This window comes from Antedon bifida, chromosome 11, assembly GCF_963402885.1.
Source record: "Antedon bifida chromosome 11, ecAntBifi1.1, whole genome shotgun sequence".
Lineage (NCBI taxonomy): Eukaryota > Metazoa > Echinodermata > Crinoidea > Comatulida > Antedonidae > Antedon > Antedon bifida.
Genome location: NC_136236.1, coordinates 17,935,356 through 17,958,313, shown reverse-complemented (window position 1 = coordinate 17,958,313; position 22,958 = coordinate 17,935,356). Strand labels below are relative to the sequence as shown.

The 22,958-nt window shown below is 33.9% G+C and overlaps 3 protein-coding genes across 3 annotated transcripts; all 3 read left to right on the top strand.

Annotated features, from left to right (window-relative positions):
• Positions 1 to 6,326: 6,326 nt before the first annotated feature.
• Positions 6,327 to 9,128, top strand: LOC144855413 (spondin-1-like). The gene is made up of 2 exons (XM_078713262.1): positions 6,327 to 7,357; positions 8,062 to 9,128. The coding sequence occupies exons 1-2, from the start codon at positions 6,423 to 6,425 to the stop codon at positions 8,162 to 8,164; spliced, it is 1,038 nt and encodes a 345-aa protein (XP_078569388.1). The 5' UTR covers positions 6,327 to 6,422; the 3' UTR covers positions 8,165 to 9,128.
• Positions 9,129 to 14,831: 5,703 nt separating this feature from the next.
• Positions 14,832 to 19,300, top strand: LOC144855515 (spondin-1-like). Its single transcript, XM_078713401.1, has 2 exons — positions 14,832 to 16,062; positions 19,111 to 19,300. Exon 1 carries the CDS (start codon positions 14,935 to 14,937, stop codon positions 15,658 to 15,660), a length of 726 nt encoding a protein of 241 aa, XP_078569527.1. The 5' UTR covers positions 14,832 to 14,934; the 3' UTR covers positions 15,661 to 16,062; positions 19,111 to 19,300.
• Positions 19,301 to 20,784: 1,484 nt separating this feature from the next.
• LOC144855764 (spondin-1-like) lies at positions 20,785 to 22,876 on the top strand. Its single transcript, XM_078713687.1, has 2 exons — positions 20,785 to 21,818; positions 21,906 to 22,876. Exons 1-2 carry the CDS (start codon positions 20,836 to 20,838, stop codon positions 21,937 to 21,939), a joined length of 1,017 nt encoding a protein of 338 aa, XP_078569813.1. The 5' UTR covers positions 20,785 to 20,835; the 3' UTR covers positions 21,940 to 22,876.
• Positions 22,877 to 22,958: the final 82 nt, after the last annotated feature.

The window sequence follows — 22,958 nt, the reverse complement described above, 5'->3', positions numbered from 1 at the left end:
GGATTACCACCTATCTGATAGGACAGTGATTAATTCACTATTGGTAATCCTTGGCCACATTGCCTAAAGACATAAAATAAAAATAAAATAAATAAAAATAAAATCTCATCGTCATTTTAATCTTCCTGTCAAACAAACAGTGATGCATCATTGATGAACCATGACGAGCTACTGGTACTAATGTGTTTATTTTCTTTGGCGCCCACGCGTAAATAATAAGTATAAGAAACTCGCTCTAATTTATCATATGTCGGTCTTACAAAAGAATAATTACCTTTACACGTGGACAAGGTTCCATAGCATAGTACAATACAAAACTAGACTTTTGAGTCAATATCTTAATACACCATATTACCATATTTGTTTTTTCTCATATTGATGTCATCGTGATAGATTGAACGAAATTAAGAGGTCTGGAATAGATGCCACCTTCTACAATATGTATAGTATTGGTACATTTTGAAAATGATTATTAAATACTGTAAAATCTCTCTTTATTCTATAGCAGTAAACGCCACTCTGCTTTAAAACACTGTAGGCCTACTGTGCATTTTAAAGTAAAATATATTAAGTTAATCTTTACTTTTTAAATTTTTAACGAAATAGAGGTATCACGTGTAAAAGCTTCTTTAACCGACAGAGGGCGTTCTATTAACTATTTCAACTTATAATAAAGATAGAGATAGCTCGAGATTTGAATAAGATTCTATGACGTCACCAAAATATCGATTTTCCTGAAAATCAATATTATTATCTCTTAGTATACATTTTTTTTTTAAAGGAGAATAACTTGAAAAAATGCGTGCAAACAAACGTTAATATCTTTTGAAACAATTCCCTTAATTTATACGTTGCGTATTATTTATTACGTCATTGAATTGCATCTTAAGTGGATTGGAAAATATTTATAATCAAAACTTAACTCTTTTTGCCAAAGTGCATGCTTATGCGTCACACACTGTGTGTGCCAGTCCTGAAATTCTTTCAGAAAAATAATTTATGCGTAAAAGGGAAACTATCAGTTACGGTACACGAATTTATCAGTGTTTTTGTATTATTATACTTCAAGTTTCATAAGACTTTCTGTAATGAAGACCAAAATAAATATTGAAATGCGAAGATATTTGTTACAATAGTGGGTTAAGAATGTTGTTGCAAAAGTCTCGGCATTGTAGTGCTAGCCTATGTTCACAGAATGTAGGATTGCTTCTTTTAATATTTTTTTAAGAAAATCGATATATGCCCTGGTGATATGTGTAGACTTAAATCAAGTGAAAATGTTTAGTCCTCAACGATTATAGCCAACGTATTATCAGTCAAAGTTGCTCTCCAGGCGGAGTAATATCCTCATGTCATGGAGGTATAAACATATTTGTATACCTCCCTGCTCAGATGAGAGCGCATCGTCTTCTAGTAATTAGTCAGTATATTTTTTTCAATTTATACGTAATTTTACTTTCTATGGACCAGAGATTGCGAAATAAAAGATTGAATGAATGTTACTATTATAAATGCTCATAGAACTAAACCCACAAAAATACCCCAGAAACCCTTCCTTTTCCAAGAAACTTGTAGACTTATCCGGTTTAAAATAATTGCAAACAGTAATTATAGCTACTTTCTGTCTATATAGTTATTGACAGACACGGGTAACCTTTGACCCGTGTTTAAAGTAGTTTGTTGTGTTCAGTCGCCTGTATATTGTACCGAAAACAACAATCGGACTAAAATCAGCAGACCATTTCACTGCAAAGAATTGTATTGTCCTTATTTCCAATTCAGTAAACATTCAATAAGCTGGAAACTGCCTTGCTATTTGTTATCATGATTTGGAAATTGAAGCCTGTTACCGTGCTTAGCATTATGCAGCTGATAATGCAACATAGGCCTGTGTAGTGACTTTCCCCAGTTAAAAACCTGATCGTTTATTATGGAATCCAGGCCTACATGTTTAGGCCTACACACGCTGACATTCTTTTTTGTAGTAGTAGGCCTACTATTTTCTGTTCCTCGGTGCTCTTCAAGTTCTTCAATACTCATTGGACCCCAGTCGTTGTCAGCTTTTGAGAAAAGTTTTGTTCCTCTGTATTGCCTAGCGTCTATAGATGACAGGTATACAGGGGAGATAGTCTGGTTGAAAGAGATTGAAGTTATAGCAGACGGCAATGGTGTCGTTAATGGAAGCTCTATCGATAATTATGTTGTTGAGTCAACGTTTAAGAACCAAATAATTGAAAGCGAGTTGAATATCACAGATGTAACACGGGAACACAATGGAAAATATGTTTGTCAGGTTAAAGTGTACGACGCAGGCCGGGTCATTGAAGCTCCGACTGCTGAATGTAATCTAAAAGTCTTCTATTTGCCAACACCTGTATGTCAGGAGGAATCGTCTTTCATCTTGGGAGACATGGTGAGTATACTATGCTCTTCTGATCCTGGAGAAAAGACAGCTGATCTGAAATGGGTGTCGAATGGACAAACTATTGCACGTCGAACGTTTAACCATTTAGAAACTATACATACGTTGTATTATCCGTTTACCGTCGAGGTCAATGACCATGGCAAATCATTGGAATGTAGAACCAGTAGCGAATCTTTCCGTAACACAGTAAGAACATGCACATTTGGACCTATGCACATAACATTAAAAATGTCTCTTGAAATTATATCTATTGTCGGCGACACTATTGTTCTAGAATGCACTACCAATGGAAACGGTGACATCCAATATACATTTTATCAGGAAGGAGTTCGTGCCACGGATTCAATTACTGGAAATCAATTTCAGATTAACATCAATGAAAATGATGTGAATGTTACGTGCCAAGCAGTCGACTCTGATTCCTTATCAGGTTCTATTAATATAACAATACCGGGGAAGACCGACTCAGGGTCTACTGTTGACATTGGAATTTCAACATCTGTTGTTACCGAGATCACCACACAAATGAGAACTACTCTAACACCTCTGCCAGTCATGCAAGATATGAATGATAGCGTGGTTGGCATTGCCATTGGTTCAGGAGTTGCATTACTTATCCTGATAGTCTGTTTACTGGTCATCGTTTGCTTGGTTCTGCGTAGAAAGAAACAGCGAACTCCTAAACCACAAGCTAATGACGATCTGTTTCTGGAAGAAGCGTTTGGACGAAAGAAATCTTTGAATGTTAGTTTTCGTAAAATCCAAAAACGTCAAAGCAAGGTAAATAACAACGAAGAAACAATCACAGAAGACAACGAAAATAATGGCATACAGTTTATTTCTGAGCGTAATCTTGGACCCGCTGGCGATGATAATGTTAGGCCCATGCCAGACGTTGTAATGTCTACAGATCAAGCCAACATGGCGTTTGATGATGAAGAAGAAGAAGCAAGAGAAGCAGTGAATGACAATCCAGTTAACGAAGGAGTATAAATGGTTCTGAAAACAGCTACACTTACATGGATTCTTTTTTGGAAAACCCTGCAGATCAGACGTCACAAATCACTGCATTAAAGGTAGCAACAGGCAAGGACAATGTGTTAATAGACAAACCTAGTGTTTCACCAGTAGAACAACGTAGTACGCGTGCATTAACTGTCGAGGATGGTGTTGGAAACGAAGATCCGACAGGCCCAGCTAAGCCTACAATATATCCGGAATATAAAGAGGCGAGGTCAGTGATTCACAGTGAAAATCCAAGCTCAAGTCACAAAATAAATACAATGAGAGATCAAATCCAGCCTAGAAAGAAAGGTGTTGATATGAATACTATTTCAATGCCGTCTGACAGCTTTGATGGAGTACAGTCCAACAAACCACAGAGACAAATTATAGACAGAAATTCTAAGGTACTTGATTCACAGGCCGTTTACTCTGGAAAGTCAGAACAGAACTATTATAGAAGATCAAATTCAATGCCCAGAAGGTCTGCACCTTCTCGACCTGTAGAAGCTAGACCAGTAACAAGGATCCATGATAAGCCAGTCAACAGAATTGATCATACGGCTAGAAGGTCTACCCAAGGTGTAGTTAACCCGGGACATAAACGAACGCCTCAGGGGCCACATTATTCGAATCGCCGAGGGGCTGAACAGAGTGTTATCCGGAATAAAGCTGCCAAATATCCAAATGATCCTAAAATTCAAGGCCAGCCCAAGGTGATTCGCAACGAGCATTCATCTTCCAAGCCATACCGGAATAATGAAAGGCAACCGACTAGGCCTCAAAATCCAAAAGCTCGTGCGATGGTGGATCACAGGAGCAGACCTCCTCCTGGAACTCAAACTCATCGAGAAGCAGAGTTGTATAGTTCTAAACAGTTACCTGGAATATCTGCAGGAGTAGTTGTACGAAACACAGGTGCAAAAAAGAAGCGTTAAACTAAGGAATTCATTGTTATTATTCTAAAGTCTATATAAATAAGCAAAATAGAAACATTACGTATATCACTACGATCGTAATATCATATATACAAATCGTCGAGGGCGTTAATTTTAAATTGGATCTTCTCTTGTGTTGTAAAGCTAGTAATTCCTACGTCATAACTTTAAAATAAGTTAAAATTTCCAAGTGTTTTGATAAATATTGTAACATTGACCACCTACTAATGACAGCTTTGATTTCGAGAAGAAGAAAGGAAACCTGTTGTAATATTTCTAGTACGAAAATGACAAACTCGCCTCTAACAACACTTGGTAGGCCATGTTCAAGTTCTATTACCACTTTGGACCGTTACTGTAGACCAGTAATGTATTTTGCGCACTTCTCTTTAGCTTACATACAACATGTTAAAAGTTTCCAAATGCTATATTTTATAATTAGTAGTAAATTATGAACTCTGTTACATGTCTCTTTTTTGGGACATATGAAAGATTCTTCTATTGATTTCCATTGCCGAACTCTACCCACACTATGAGTCTTAGGACTGTGAAAAAATTTGGAGATTTTGGTTTCACATCACTTCCATATCTAACTAGTCTGCTAAATGCTTAATTGATTCGTCTGCCATCTTTTGATTCTCTTGGATTTTCACCACCTTACGAACGTTTTCAATGTTGCTGCTTACATTTTTTTGTAGATCTTTTTGTATGAAATTGTTTGTTTTAATGTGTTTAATTAGAGTCCTTTTGTAAAAAAATCCTCAATCCAGCTTTTTTTGGCTGCTACGGATTTTTATTTGCCTTAGTGAATGGTTTTTGATGTTTTTTTAAAAAAGTGAAATAAAGAGATATTATATCTATTCAGTGGACATCCATATTAGGAGAAGATTTCTCGTGCAATAAGCAAGCCAAAATATATATTTTTACACTAGGGCCAATCCCTATACGAAGAACCCTCTATTAAGGGGATACTTTGTTGGGTCCTGAGGGTGTCCCTTAATAGGGTTTTACTGTATTTGTTAACCAAATGTCAGAGGGGAAACTCTTGTTAAATATAAAACGTTTTCCTTTCCTTTTCTTTTATTATGCGTAAATGGGTACTTACTGGCTCACAATTTTGAAGTACGTTGTCTAACATTTTAACTATTTGGAATTATATGAATTATATACGTATAGTAATTTATAATGATATAGCATTTTATATATAAAGAAATAAGCTTTGTTTTTAACTATTCATATATTTTGTTAAAAATTGTATTAAAAACTATAAAAGAACAAAATCTCGTTCTTTCTTTCTGCTACATTTCCTCTAAACTTGGTCATTATGACTGGTACCACCCTCTCATTTATGTGGTGTTCATAACTTGGGTTCAAAGGTCACATAGGGTCATTAGGATGAAAATTCCGAAAAATGAACAAAAAAGTACTCCTACAAATAAATTAGTACAGGTTTATCAATTGCACATATTGTTGTGATACAGGGTCTTAGTGGATTTAGGATCAAAGGTCATGAAGGAGTATTTTTGTTGTTGTAGTAGAAGGCGTAACACAAAAATAATGTACTTTTGTTGTTTTATCTAAAAGTTGTCAAAACTAAAAAAAGTAGTTCTTAGGTCAATGACCCATGGACCAATTGGTATATTATTATTTCAAGGTACAAGTGTAAGGGTGTAACTAAAGTAGTGGGATCACAAAAGAGAAAAGATTTTTATTTTATCTTAAAAAGTCTGGACCGATTTACATATAATTTCAGTTTATAACACAAAATGGCTGACTGGGTTCATGTTCTATGAAACATTATCTCTGTTTTCACCATTTCAATATTTCTACCTATACAGGGGGATTAAATATTTCCTATAACTTCATTTATTTACAATAGCAGGATTTTCGGAAATTCCCGAAAACGACGAACAATGAACCACTTTTCACCGATCAAAATGTGTGGGCCGAACTATTATGCTTGATTTACCTGGGCCTATTATGTGTAGTACCATAACTGGGTGTGTACATTTAATATTAAACTGAATGTTTCTTAATATTCCGTACTTCTTTATGCTATGGAGGGTAACACATTTTTAATAGCAGGCGTTGTTTTTTGCTTTGCTGCACTGGGAATTTTTTTTGGAGGAATGGTTTACGGAAATGAAAGAGCATTAAAAAGAGAAAATGACTGTGCATACAGTGAATGGAGTCTTTGGTCACCGTGTCACTCTGAAGAACGTAGAGAAAATGGAACTCGGTATAGAGTTAGGAACGTACTCGAGATAGATGGATGCGGGCCGTTAACATGCTTCCAACCTACCGCCGAAGAACAGTTATGTAATGAAACTTTTAACGACTGTGAGTACAGCAATTGGGGTTTTTGGTCAGCATGTTACTCCCCAGAATGTGGCGAGTCTGGTACACAATTTCGAGTTAGGAACGTACTTGAAGTAAGGGGAATATGTTTCAAGTCTACCACCGAGGAGCGGTCATGTAAGGAGAAATGCAGTGACTGCGAGTACAGTGACTGGGGCCTTTGGTCGGATTGTTCACACGAATGTGGCAACTCTGGAACTAAATTCAGGGCTAGGAACGTACTTAAAGTATGCGGCATATGTTCTGAACCGACCACTGAAGAACACCAGTGCAATCGTTTTTGTTACAATGAAGGGAAGCTCACAAACCAAGGCTTTTGTGAATGTCCAAAGTCCTTTAGTGGTCATTGCTGTGGTTACAAAGATATAGACTGTCACCTAAGTACTTGGACTGAATGGTCATCTTGCAAAAATGCAACGAGTCGTGTAAGATCACGTGATGTTTTACGAGAGTCGGAATGCGCAGGTGCACATTGCGAAGGACCTTATACGGAAGAACAGAATTGCGGTGTTGCTTTGAAGGGAAAGGTGTTAGTGTCGAAACCAGGATTTATAGCCCTTAACATTATTACTGCAATTGTGTTGATATGGTTGATTTGCGTTGCATCCTTAATGTGTAGGCATAGGCATGTGAGGTATGTACCATTTGCTTATTGGTTGACTGATGATCATTTTCATCACTCCCGGTCAAAGTTCATTGATAATGATATCCTAAAATAGGCCTATGGCATTATTATTTACATCTTATCATCATCACTTACCAAATCATCCTAATCATTATTACATCAATCATTATCTTTCTATCCTTGATCTTGATCAACAATATTTAGGCTAATGTAATATTCTCATGTTACGTTAAACAATGAATCTATTCAATTTTTTGGTAGTACCCACATATATAACAATGTTTGTAAGCCTGCACCCATCTTGGATGTTCTAGTAGTTGAGAGAGAGAGAGAGTATTTTAACGGTTAGGTTCAGTTATATTTAAGAAATAGGTCAGCTACCTTGTAATTCTTCAACATGCTCATGCATTATTCATGATTTCTGCCTTAGCATGCTAGGAAAAAAATAATGCAATCAGTCAACAGTCAATCGGGCTGACGTAGGCTCTATGCTATAATTTAGTTGGAAGTCTACTAAATTTATTATATCCATCTATTTTTTTCTATATCCTAAAGTGTACACGCATACATTTATTTTGGCGTGTACCTCCTGCAGGCCTGGCGGATGTTCGACAAATGTAAGCTACACATTCCATCCATAGTATTAATTTAATTGATCAATAAGCTAAAAATCAATTTCTCTCAGTTACAAACATTGTGCGGGTTTTTTTCAGAGTCCAGAAGAAGATCGATGATGGCGCTAGTCAAGAAAAAGAAAGCTTTAACAGTAGTAGTCCGGAATACAGACTGGAAGAACAATGTACTGTTGTTGGATAACTGATTGATGACAACATTATCGAATAAACATTTTCTATTTGTAGTAGAATTTACTGACTGCAAATGATCTACAATTTACAAAGAATTACACAATTTTTACTGTATTTTATTACGTCTTGATAAAATTACGTTTTTTGATAATTTATTTGATATATTATAGGCCTATCAACATTGGAAACAACTTTTAAAAATCTGACAAAGATGTATTTCAACATTCTCTACAAAATTGAAATCGGTATATGGAGTTATTTTCAACGTATTTATAAAATAATGCGGAACTTTTACTAGGCCCATTTAATTAGAGGGAAAAGAATTGGTGTCAAAGAAAAGATTAGTAGCTTATAAAGCGCGCGACTGTTGGAGTTTTTGGCGGGAATGTTAGACTTGCATTACATAAATATCATTACAGTTATCGTAATATAATGCACTACATTATCACTCATTTAAATCTTCATCAACATCGTCATCAGTGGAAAACATTACCGGTATATAAATACAAAAAAGAAAGACAAATTTGAAAAAATTACAGCAGAATCCCTTCCTTCAGACACCCTCTATGTAGGGGACACCATACCAGTGCTCTTAGTGTTTTGTATATGTTTTTCGCAGTTGTTTTAAAGTGTTGATAGAAGTAGGTCTACTAAAAATTAAATTGTTTACCAATGAGTTCCAGAGATTGACAGTTCGAATATTTAAAAAAGATGAACGAAGGGTAGTATTAAATCTTTTCCTGAAGTCTTATCAAAGGCCGCAACCAAGATTCTTCGGTCGTTATTTTCTCCTTTTTCATATTGTCTATAAATATAAGTAAGCCTAACAGGTTTTTCCACTTTTTGACTCAATAGTAAACAATTCATAGCGACAGTCACAGCAATGAGGCTTCTTAAATTAGAACAAATATCACCGCTGGTATTTATTTTTTGATGACGTAATTTGATGTTGCAATAAAGTATAGTAATACCTTTGTATTGTTGTATTAATATGTGGACTATATATGTTGAGGAAGTCCAATAAGTAGGCTTCTTGCTGAGCTGCCTCATCGTCATCATCAGCATTTTGTTATCATATCATCATTATTCACATCGTCATCATTGTCATAATAATTATAATCATCATCATTTCCATTGCCAGATTATTATCAATTCAATCATTACGCTTTCCACGATTTGTTTCTGTACTTTTCTGTTTTTTGCAGGATGGTTTGTTAGTAATTTAAAGCAGAAAATTGTCAAATTGGGTTTTCTTTGTTGATTTGTTTTTTGTGTATGTGCATGGCCCCAGGGAAGAATAACCATGTGTTGATCTGGGCCTCCGGTCTGTGGTTAACAAATTGAATTGAGACTGCCATGTGTATATCGCATGAAATCTGAGCGGGGTTGGTGAAATCTGTCCACAATAGGTTACTTTTCTGTCCATAATAGGTTACTTTCTGTCCACAATAGGGACTAGAGGGCGCTGTTGTTTGTCCATAATAGGTGACTTTCATAATTGGCTGTCCAAAATAGGTGACTTTTTGTCCACAATAGGGGATTTTATTGGAGTAGTGCGCCATCCATTATGTTGTCCATAATAGGTGATTTTTGTAATGTGTAGGAAACTCCATAGCATAGTAGACTAGTAATTAAGTAGCCTGGCCCTAGTATAGGCTAGATAGTGGCCAACCAAGTACTAACTAAACTAGGCCTAGCCTAGGCTAGGCCTATATCCTAGGCCTCCAAGTCTGAGTTAATAGTAGGAAAGTTGTATCGTAAATAATAATTTGCTTTCTGGGAAGAATTATGAATTGCCTTTTGAATTCCAACAAAACCAAAAAAACTATAGTATAACCCTTCAACACCTTAAATCCTAATAAAAGTTTAAATGTAATTCAAACAAGTTTTCAATAGAGTCTTCAAATAGGTTTTGAGAGAAAAAATCCTATTAAAGTGTGATTTTCGGGTTTTTTTTAATTGTTGTATGAAATTTTTATTCTGAAATAAAGTGATCAATCAACCAATAGGTAATATTTCTAGCACTTTCAAACTATAAAAATAAGGTAGGCCCTATGTCCCAAGTGTGTCTAAAATCACTTTCCTTGTTGTTTTCCTTTGTATACTTTTTATTCTCTAAACATAATATTTCTCAAATGGTGCCCACACTACAATCTAACCACTAGGAGTAATAGAGCTTTGTTCAACTTGACCAAGACATATTTTATATAATGCATAATGCAAGAATCAGACAATGTTCACTAAGTTACAGTGTGTATGTAAATAGTTTGAGAGAATATTATGGCACATTGTACAGGATTTAAGGTTTTAAGATTGTTGACATTTGCTCATTTAGCAATTAAATATAATCTATTTGAAGCATTATACAATCATTATTTTTATAGGACGTGATAAGGTGTGATCATCAGCAAATTAAAAAAGAAGAAATATTATTTACAATATCACCAACTTTGACTTGCGCTTTATTTGAAATAAAATCTGTAATCCATTGGTGTTTTCACCAACAGCTACTGAGTTATTAAGTTCTTTTTATTAGACACCGTCCAGTGCAGAAGAAAAGTCAAGAAAACAAAAATTAAAAATCTTTACAGCCTTTAACTGTGCCCATGAATGAAAACCTTAGAAAGTAAAAGTTCAATAATTATACATTTGTTTAATTCCAAACTGAAAAAATGTAATTAGTATATTATTATACTATTCTAGATACATCAAAGCAATTTCTCAACAATATTACAAATTATAGGAGTTAAAGACGCTTGCCAACAGCTTTTCATTTCATCTTTGGGTTTTCCATTCCTTTTGTAAATACTGTATGTAGGCTTACAACATTTGAATCTTCCTATTGTTTTAGTAAAATACGTTTTTATACCTTTATACCTTTAATTCCTGATGATAGTCCACATAGGTTATATAGATATATGATAATGTTTTCTCTTTACCGTTAATTTTTTGTTTTTTTTGTTTTGTTAACAGTAATAATAAAAATCAACTTTATCAATTTAATATTGCAAAAGACATCAGAGTTCAGCACTTCATTTCGTCATTTTAGGTCGTCCCTTGTTTCAAAATCCATGACAAATCATCCCAGTCAGTAGTCAATCAACAGCAGCAGTTCTCATCCATTTATTATATTGTTGTTTAATTAAATGAATCAATTTTAATGTTTAAAGATGTATTGTCCCCCTGAAAAAATAATTCTTAAAAAAAAATTTTCCATTCCATTTTATTGTAACATAATAGTTATCCACATTGACCAAAAATTAGATTGAAAAAAAATGTATTACCTGAAAAAATGTAATTTAAAGCAAAAAATGGTCAAATTGGCTGCTAGCCAATGGATTTTTGGTTGAATTTAACCATTTATTTTGTCATTTTACAAGTGAAAACATTATTTTTTTTTTCGGTTTTTTTTTTCGATTAACTTTATTAAAACTACAAAATAACATATTCAAAGTCTGATTGAATAAATTTTTCATGTTTTTGAGGGACAATACATCTTTAATAATGAAGCAAAATAAATATTATTTTGAATCATTAGGAATACGACAATAAATCCAGTTTACATACACGCAGTGTACAATCAACAATTTTGTTCTGTATTCTAAATTTATTCATAATCTAAATCACATTCAAAAATACTGAATTATATTAATTTTAAAAGTGTAAAAATATGGTTAAACTACAATTTAAAAAATAGCAAAGATAAAAAAAATACACCATAATTATTATGTTTATTACTATAAGTATTGACCGATGATGATATGATCAAAGATATTATGTTGAAATGATGTACCTTTTCATTTCAGCAGGATATATGGGCAGAATATCAAACATCTGTATGCCTATAATAAAAAAAGGAAATAGTTAAACACTATAATAATGTTTAGGTATTGTATAATAAAAGTAACTTCAATCTTAGTAATGCTGAGTCAAATTGTCATGTTGTATGGTGGGACACAGTTATGTTTAAATATTTTATTGCATTTAAAAAAAAGATATGTAGGATTGTTTTACTAAATTTATGTTTATGCCAGTTGTCAGAGTCAATTATTACCATACTCACTATATAAAAACTTATATTAAATGTTTAAAGATAAAGGCTTTATTGAATGAATGCTTTAATAATATAACATTTAATTAAATTTTGAAATATTTTCTGCATGAATTTGTCAGTGGATTTATCTATTCTTTGTATGGTGATTGTAATGTTTATAATGAATGGAAATAAACAAAGAAATATCTACTTTTATTTTCCTAGCAAAGCAAATGAATAGAACATTTCAAATGTATTGTCAGTAAGTTTTTCTACTACGGTACTGATAATATTCAGTTTGTCTCATTTGTATCCTCCTTTTCGAGATTACTTTTGCAAACAAATACTGTTTTGAAATAGGCTTCTTTTTGGGATTTCACAGTATCTTGATCATATTGAAAAATCTCCTAAAAGATGTAGTGGGTTATATGTAAAGTATTTTTCTTCAATTGTAGGTTGGGCCTATCTGTTACTTACCCTAGTTAATAGACATTTCCATGCTACTGTACTATAATATTGATCAGAAGATACACTGTACACAATCTGTAATACACGCAAAAAATATGGGAAAACAATTGTGAGATTTAAATAGATGACATAATTAATAACACAGTAACACTAGCTCTGGTTCTACTATACTGCCAACCTATTAACTGTCCGAACTGTCTGGATAAGACTCGTTCATTCACAAAATAATAAAAAAAACAAAAATTTTAATAGTTCAATCTAGATGTTTGTGATTTGAAGATTTCGGTCTTCAAAGTATAGTAGCGGTGGCAGTAGTAAAAGACCGTATTAAATAGTGACTAGGCCTCTAGTCACTTAGTCCGCCAGTGACCTGCAGAATAGGCAATATAGTTACAAGTAAAATAGTATGTTAGTCTGTATATATATTCATATTATATTAATAAATAATAAAAAAACAAACAAACAAGATAACTGAGGCTAGGCCTAGTTGTTTGTAGTAAAACATATCTACCTAATATGGAGCCCATGTCATTTGTATTCCTGTAAGCAGGGAGGTACCCTGCTGCTGTATCTAAGCTAGGCCTAGCCCTAGGCTAGTAGTAGGCCTAAGTAGGCCTATAGTATAGAGGTAGCCTAACTAACAGGACTAGGCCTAGGCTAGAGAGACCCCTAGGCTAGAGAGACTTAAATAATATACTAATTTATAGGCCTAGGTCGGTAGCCTCAACTCAAAGTCTGAAGAGAAAGCAAATTAGTATTACTTCTACTCGCGAAACAAACTACGTACGTACGTACGTACGAGAGTACGCCAAAAAAATCACCTATTATGGACAACACAATGGATGGCGCACTACTCCAATAAAATCCCCTATTGTGGACAAAAAGTCACCTATTTTGGACAGCCAATTATGAAAGTCACCTATTATGGACAAACAACAGCGCCCTCTAGTCCCTATTGTGGACAGAAAGTAACCTATTATGGACAAACAACAGCGCCCTCTAGTCCCTATTGTGGACAGAAAGTAACCTATTATGGACAGAAAAGTAACCTATTGTGGACAGATTTCACCAACCCTATTGTGAAATCTCGCGCTTATTTATTTTAAACGCATAATTGAAAAACATAGATGATGTACCTCTAGTAAATGTTAATAAAAAGTATTCAAACTGAACAAATATCACCAATCACGTTGTTGTATAGGGCCTATTAATGATGGTATATATTATGTACTGCTCGGTATACAGGTGTTTAGGTAAATTGTTTGAAATTGTTTTGAAATTCTCTGAAATTTATTTTTGTAAAAACCCTAGAGGTCTATTTTATTCCAGTATTATCAAACCATAAGAGAAAAAAATACCGTGACGTCATAGAAAAGTTGCAGAACCTATTTATAAAAAGGTCACGTGATAAAAATCCCAGTGCGATTTGAACAAAACATGCAATGAGTTATAACTCATTTGGGCTACCTTCTCTCTTAAAGATATATTGTTCCCCTGAAAAAAATAAAAATGTTGTGAAGATACGCAGCCATTTTAGTGTGACTAAGTAGTTTGGAAAAATTGGATGGGAAACAACATATTTTTACCTGAAAAAAACTGCAAAATATAGTCAAATTGCCTGTCAGCTAATGGGTTTTCGTTTGAATTTAACTCTTTTTATAAATGCAAACATTATTTTTTGGGTGTTTTATTTTTTACGGAAGTGATTATCTTTATTAAAACTACAAAATGACCTGATGAAAAATCTGATTTTATTAATGTTCATTTCATGTTTTGGGGAGATTATACATCTTTATTGTTTATATAATGTTTGTTGTAGTTGTTCTTGAATTGATATTGATAGAAGTACTAGCAATTAAATTGTTTGGCAGAGTTCAAAAGATTTAACTTAAAAAGGTGACCGAAGTGTATTGTTAAATCTTTTCCTTACGCTTTATCAAAGATAGTAACAAAGATGCTTTGGTCGTAACTTTCTCCTCTTCATTTTGTCTACAAATATGGGTTTTCCACTTTTTAACTTTATAACGGGAATCACAGCCAATGAGGCTTCTTTATTTTTCTTCTTTGTAAACATTTGTATAGCTGATATTTATTTTTTTGATGACTTAATTTGATGTTCCAATAAAGTATTGTAATACTTGTACTATCTTTGTCAAATTTGGAATTTCCACGTAACAATAAACCAGTTGCCACCGTATATTAATCGTTTACTGCTGCTTATGGTACTCGCACATTAATTACGTTACGCTTGAATTTTGTGAATCGAGCTTCTTTACGCCATGGAGGAGTGTAAGAAAAGTCATGTAACAATAACGAAAGCAGGAATATGTTTGTTATTTGTGGCAGGAGCTTTTGTTGGAGGATTTGTTGGAGGAATGTTTTGCGGGAAACCATGGGAAACAAAAGAGGAAAGTGATTGTACGTACAGTGATTGGGGTAACTGGAGCGCATGCCATTCACAAAAAAGTGGAGAAAATGGAACTCAATTTCGAGTTAGGAACATTGTTCAGGAGAATGGATGTAGTAAACATGTCACCGAAGTAGGTATACAGTCATGTAGTAATGAGTTCATTGATTGTCAATACACTGATTGGGGTCCTTGGTCAACGTGTCACTCACAAGAACGTGGAGAAAATGGAACTCAGTTTAGAGATAGGAAAATACTTGATAATGATATAGATGGATGCATATTGCAACCCACCTTCGAAGAACAGTCATGTGAGGTGGAATACAATGACTGTCAGTATAGTGATTGGGGTGATTGGTCTGTATGTACACAAGAATGTGGTCAATTCGGCGCTCAATTTAGGATCAGGAACGTCACAGAAGCCTGCGGATTATGCAAGGAACAAACCGCTGAAGAACGACCCTGTAATCGCCAAGGTACAACATGTAAAGTACCTACGAAGAAACCAGACTGCGATGGTGCATCATCGTCATCATCATTGTCATTTTCATCATGTTATCAGATTATCTTCATCATTATCTACATTATCATCATGTAGATTATTAACTTTTATTATCAGACTTATCTTCAATTCAGACAGGAGTCAGCTTAAATGGAATCTTAGCACTTAAACAAGATCTTTGTGTTAGAATATTCATACACATCACTGGTAGCAACATAGATTTATAATTTGCACTAAAATATGCAAAATCATAGTTTAAAAGACAAAAGAAAATTTAATGAAACACTGTTATTGATTTACAATGCGGTGGTGCATCATCATCATCATCGCCATTTTTATCAGTTTATTATCAGATTATACTCATCATTATACACATCATCATCATGTAGATTATCATCTTTTATTATCAGATGTATTCCCGATGGATTTGGCTGTGAACCAGTCTAGTTATAGAAGCATAACCTTTTACAAATTGGCAAGGCCTACCAAAAAATAAGTGTTTAAATGATAAAGACTTCATATAAACTATATGAAAATGTCTTGCTTAGAAATATATTTACCTTATTTAGATTGACAACTTTAAGTTTACTTACTTCACATCCAATACATTATTATTTTAGTTATAGAATGTGTTTTATGTTGAAATATAAAGGACAATGGTGTTTGAGTCGTTCTGATGCATTTATTGTCAACTAACAATGCTGTAAAGTGTACTGTACGTTGGAATAATAAAGGTTATCATAGAATTATAATTCTCTCTCTTCTCTCTTTTTATTGTAACAATATGCTCTGCCTACACTATCAAACTTTATGTGACAAAAATGTTTTGTGCTCATAATTATATGGACATGATGATGTCATATCACTACCATTTAATGATATCACTTCCATATTTAGGTACATCACACGTTTTTATCAAACTGGTTTGATAGTGCAGACAGAGATTTAAAACTGGAGGCTTTCAAAACACTTCCTCGGTGAGGTTGACGTGTTTGTTAACGTTGACAAGCGCATTTTATGCTCATTTTATGTACAAGTTATTCAAATGATCATGGCCTATAACCTTGTTATTATGGTAATACATCAAAAGAAAATAACAAGAAATTAGAACGTGTTTAGATATAATTATTGCGTAAGTACTGAAAATATGTTGTAAAAACCCAGTGTGTCTTGTATTATATTACACAAATGTCTATTTAATGTCTTTTGTATGCCAACATAATAGAAAAACAAATACCGGTACAGGTGCTGTTGTGCTTATGATAATACGAAACAATATCTTTGGTACCGTGTTCACTTTATTCGACTGTCGACTTTTTTTAACATATTATGATTGACTGACCTGTATAATAACACACTACATGTTATTTGCCACATGCATCTAGCCGATTCTTAGTATTGTAGACCTTTTATATTTGTTTCATGTATCATAAGCAAATTCTTATATATATATCACATGTGACTTTATCATTGGTCATAAACCTCATGATACAATATATGTGGCACTGTAATACAGAATCTACCTATATGGTAATTGACAATTTATAATGTCATATGTTGGAATTCAGTAGTATAGAAAATGGACCGCAGCGTCTTCGAAATTACCCGAACCGTTTACACCGGATTTTTCTTGAAATTTACCTTTAGTGTTGAATATGCCATTTTAATGTCACATAATAGTTATCCACAAAATTAGATCGAAAAAACGTTTTACATGAAAAAACTGTAATTTAAAGCAAAAAAATTTCAAATTGGCTGCTAGCCAATGGGTTTTTTTGTTGTTGAATTTAACAATTTATTTTGTTATTTTATAAGTGAAAACATTTGTTCATGTTTTACATATACATCTTATAAATATAAATAAATATGACTCCTTATTGAATATTCGCCATCAGTAGTAATTACATTAAGGAAGAGTGGAATTTCACTCGTTCAGGGAAGTCCATAATACTGTATGAAATATATTTCCTGTACGGTGATGTCATGTATGAAAAGAGATAAATTATTTTGTTTACAAAAACTGTACATTTAGTGTTGCCTCAGTTACTAAATATTCATCTGTTTTTTTGTCTGTAAGATTGAATAAAACCCCAAACTACCCTGACCAATTACCCCGCAATTTCCATGGATGTAGTTCACACCGAACCCATGTCAATTCGGGTGTCAACCCATTTATAAGTAGGTCGTAGGCTCTTCTCTCCTCTAGTTCAGTGACATTTTTATTACATTTTTCTATTAATAGTTATCAGGTTTTTCCATTTTTTGACTCATAAATAACAACAATTGATAAAGGCTAAATAATGTTCCTTATTGTAAACGTTTGTATAGAAAAAGAATTGCCGCTGACAGGTGATATGGTATTTATTTTTAGATGTTGTCATTTGATCTTGCTAATAATTGTGTAATATCTTTGTCAAACTGGGAATTTCCTTTTAACAATAAACCTGTATCAACCGTTTATATATAATGCTCGTTAATGTTCGTTTATTCGGCTTGTGTTACACACACATTATTAAACTTCATCATTACATTGTGAATTAACCTATACGCACTTCATTGCACCATGGCGATTAATAAAGACGTTGCTACGAAAGTAGGAATAGGAATTTTGTTGGTAATAGCTTTCGTTGTAGGATTTTTTCCGGGAAACCTTTATGGGAAAAAACAAAAAAAGAAAGTAAATGTACGTACAGCAATTGGGGTAAGTGGTCCGCTTGTCACTCACCAGAACGTGGAGAAAATGGAACTCAGTATAAAGTTAGGAACATACTTGAGAATGATATAGATGGATGCATAACATTTGAACCCACCTTCGAAGAACAGTCATGTAGGCAAGACATCAATGATTGCCAATACAGTATTTGGGGTCCTTGGTCACCGTGCTACTCACAAGAACGTGGAGACAATGGAACTCAGTATAGAGTTAGGAACATACTTGAGAATGATGTAGATGAATGCATATTCCAACCCACCTTCGAAGAGCAGTCATGTAGACAAGACATCAATGATTGCCAATACACTGATTGGGGTCCTTGGTCAACGTGTCACTCACCAAAACGTGGAGAAAATGGAACTCAGTTTAGAGATAGGATCATACTTGATAATGATATAAATGGATGCATATTGCAAACCCCTTTCGAAGAACAGTCATGCCAAGTGGAATACAGTGACTGTCAGTATAGTGATTGGGGTGATTGGTCTGTATGTACACAAGAATGTGGCCAAATCGGCGCTCAATTCAGGATCAGGAACGTCACAGAAGCCTGCGGATTATGCAATGAACAACCCGTTGAAGAACGACCCTGTAATCGCCAAGGTACAACATGTAACATACCTACGAAGAAACCAGACTGCGGTGGTACGTCATCATCACCATCATTTTCATCATTTTATTATCAGATTATCCTCATCATTATCTACATCATCATCATGTAGATTATCATCTTTTATTATCAGATTTATATTGAGACAGAGATCAGACAGGGATCAGCTTAACGAAAGTTCCGGATGGATTGCACTGTGAACCAGCCTAGCTATAGTTGGTAGGTTTAAATGATTAATAGATATAAAACAAAAGACTATACACTTTTTGTATAAAAGTGTATTGCTTAGAAATATATTTACCTTATTTAGATTGATAACTTTAAGTTTACTTACTTCAGATCCAATACATTATTATTTTAGTTATAGAATATGTTTTATGTTGAAATATAAAGGACAATGGTGTTTGAGTCGTTCTGATGCATTTATTGTCAGCTAACAATGCTGTAAAGTTGGAATAATAAAGGTTATCATAGAATTATAATTCTCTGTCTTCTCTCTTTTTATTGTAACAAAATGCTCTGCCTACACTATCAAACTTTATGTGACAAAAATGTTTTGTGCTCATAATTATATGGACATGATGATGTCATATCACTACCATTTAATCATATCACTTCCATATTTAGGCACATCACACGTTTTTGTCAAACTGGTTTGATAGTGCAGACGGAGATTTAAAACTTTGGGCTTTCAAAACACTTCCTCGGTGAGGTTGTCGTGTTTGTTAACGTTGACAAACCCATTTTATGCTCATTTTATGTACAAGTCATTCAAATGATCATGGCCTATAACCTTGTTATTATGGTAATACATCAAAAGAAAATAACAAGAAATTAGAACGTGTTTAGATAATCATTGCGTCAGTACTGAAAATATGTTGTAAAAACCCAGTGTGTCTTGTATTATATTTCACAAATGTCTATTTAATGTCTTTTGTATGCCAACATAATAGAAAAAACAAATACCGGTACAGGTGCTGTTGTGCTCATGATAATACGAAACAATATATTTGTACCGTGTTTGTTTATTCGACTGTTGACTTTTTTTAACATATTATGATTGACTGACCTGTATGAATATGGCATTTTAATGTCACATAATAGTTATCCACAAAATTAGATCGAAAAAAAAACGTTTTTACCTGAAAAAACTGTAAGCAAAAAAATGCCAAATTGGCTGATAGCAATGGGATTTTTTTGTGTTGAATATTTTGTCATTTTGTAAGTGAAAAAAATTTTGTTTTACATATACAGCTTTAAAATAAAATAAATATGACTCCATATTGTATAATCACCATCAGTATATTAAGGAAGAGTGGAATTTTACTCTTTCATGGAAGTCCAAAATTGTATGAAATTATTTTTGATGAGACCTGTGTGTGATGTCATGTATGAAAAGAGATCAATTACTTTTAGTGTTGCCTCAGTTACTAATTATTCATCTGTTTTTTTGTCTGTAAGATTGATTAAAACCCCCAACTACCCTGACCAATTATTACCCCGCAATTTCCATGGATGTAATTCACACCGAACCCATGTCAACCCGGGTGTCAACCCATGTATAAGTAGGTCGTAGGCTCCTCTCTCAGTGACATTTTATTACATTTTGTCTATTAATAGTTATCAGGTTTTTCCATTTTTTGACTCATGAATAACAACAATTGATAAAGGCTCCTTATAATATTCCTTAATTGTAAACGTTTGTATAGAAAAAGAATTGCCGCTGGTAGGTGATATGGTATTTATTTTTAGATGTTGTCATTTGATCTTGCTATAGCCTAATTGTGTAATATACTATCTTTGTCAAACTGGGAATTTCCTTTTAACAATAAACCTGTATCAACCGTATATATATAATACTCGTTAATGTTCGTTTACACACACATTATCATTACACCTCATCATTACATTGTGAATTAACCTGTAATTATACGCACTTCATTGCACCATGGCGGATAATAAACAAACCGATAGGCCTAATAAAGACGTTGACACTACTACGAAAGTAGGAATAGGAATTTTTTTGGTAATACTATTGTTAGGACTTGGTTTCCTTGGAGGATTTTTTGCAGGGAACGCTAAAGCATCAAAAACGGAAACTGATTGTACGTACATTGATTGGAGTAATTGGTCTGCGTGTCATTCACAAGAACGTGCAGAAAATGGAACTCGGAGTCGAGTAAGAAACGTTGATAGAAGAGAAAACGAACCGTCTGAATGCTGTCAACCTATCGTTGAATTTCAATCATGTATAGAACAATTCATTGACTGTACGTACACCGAATGGGGGGTTTGGTCCTCCTGTCACTCTGAAGAACTTGGTGAAAATGGAACTCGGTATAGGGTAAGGAACGTGCTTGAGATAGATATTGGATGCAGACCATTGGAACTCACCTTCGAAAACCAGTCATGTGAAGTGGAGTACAGTGACTGTCAGTATAGTGATTGGGGTGATTGGTCTGTATGTACACACGAATGTGGTCTATTCGGCACTCAATTCAGGATCAGGAACGTCACTGAAGCGTGCGGGTTATGCTTCGAAGGAACCAGTGATAAACGACCCTGCAACCGCGTTTGCTACAATGAAGGGACACTCACAGAACAAGGTTGTGAATGTCCAAAGTCCTTTAGTGGTCAGTGTTGTGATTGCAAGAATATTGATTGTCAACTAAGTACATGGACTGAATGGTCATCTTGTGAAAATGCAACTAATCGCGTAAGGTCACGTGATGTGGTACGGGAGTCTGAATGCGCAGGTACGAAATGTAAAGGAAATTATACGACTGAACAAGACTGCGATATCGCTTTGAAAGGAAAAGAACTGGTGTCCACACAAACATTAAAAGCCTATAAAGTGAGTGTCGGAGTTTTGGCGGGGATAACCTTCATTTGTATTGTTGTATTAATATGTGGACTATATATGTTGAGAAAGTCCGATGGAGTTAGGAAGTCCGATGGAGTTAGGAAGTCCGATGGAGTTAGGAAGTCCGATGGACTTAGGAAGTCCGATGGACTTAGGAAGTCCGATGGACTTAGGAAGTCCGATAAGTAGGCTACTTGCTGAGCTGTGCCTCATCGTCATCATCAGCATTTTGTTACCAGATTATCATATCATCATTATTCACATCGTCATCATTATCATAATATAATCATCATCATTTCCATTGTCAGATTATTATCAATTCAATAGTATCTCTCTCTTGAAAATTTCCCGTCATTCGGCATTACGCTTTCCACGATTTGTTTTCGTACTTTTCTGTTTTTGGCAGGATGGTTTATTAGTACAGTAATTAATTAAAGCAGACAATTGTCAAATCGGGTTTTCTTTGTTGAAATGTTTTGTGTGTATGTGAATATGAAAAATAACCATGTGTTGATCTGGGCCTCCGGTCCGTGGTTTTTTGATTGAGACTGCCATGTGTATATCGCATGAAATCTCGCGCTTTTATTTTAAACGCATAATTGAAAAACATAGATGATGTACCTTTAGTAAATGTTAATAAAAAGTATTCAATCTGTAAAAACATCACGTTGTTGTAAGGGCCTATTAATGATGGTAGGCCTACTGTATATATTATGTACGTAATTATGTAAGTAAATCGTTGTAAATTCTCTGAAATATATATTTTTTTGTAAAAACCCTAGAGGTCTATTTTATTCCACTATTATCAAACAACCAAAGAAAAAATACCCTTTCAATGTCTATCGTGACGTCATAGAAATGTGTTTGTAGAACATATTTATAAAAAGATCACGTGATAAAAATCCCAGTGCGATTTTTTATTGTTATTGATATAAGTAACTTCTTGTTACCTTATTGTTTTTCGACTAAAAAGGGTCTCGACTAAAAAGCTTTGTTTATTTTGAGTTCCCTTTTCCATAACTTTTTAATGACATTTGTGTACATATCCTTAGTTTTATGGAATAAATTGATTTTGATTGATTGATATTGGTTGAAATATGAATGTACTGTATTTATTCGAATAATCACCCACGCTTTGAATTAATTTTTTTTCCAATGTTTTAATAAATTGTAATATTTGTATATTCGTTGCCTTTTTCGTGATTTTT

Excerpts from the sequence above, each read along its gene's own strand:
- LOC144855413 (XM_078713262.1), top strand. The coding sequence starts at position 6,423 with ATGGAGGGTAACACATTTTTAATAGCAGGCGTTGTTTTTTGCTTTGCT. Across the intron at positions 7,358-8,061 it reads TGTAGGCATAGGCATGTGAG|AGTCCAGAAGAAGATCGATG; the intron begins GTATGTACCATT and ends GGTTTTTTTCAG.
- LOC144855515 (XM_078713401.1), top strand. The coding sequence starts at position 14,935 with ATGGAGGAGTGTAAGAAAAGTCATGTAACAATAACGAAAGCAGGAATA.
- LOC144855764 (XM_078713687.1), top strand. The coding sequence starts at position 20,836 with ATGGCGGATAATAAACAAACCGATAGGCCTAATAAAGACGTTGACACT. Across the intron at positions 21,819-21,905 it reads GGACTATATATGTTGAGAAA|GAAGTCCGATGGACTTAGGA; the intron begins GTCCGATGGAGT and ends CGATGGACTTAG.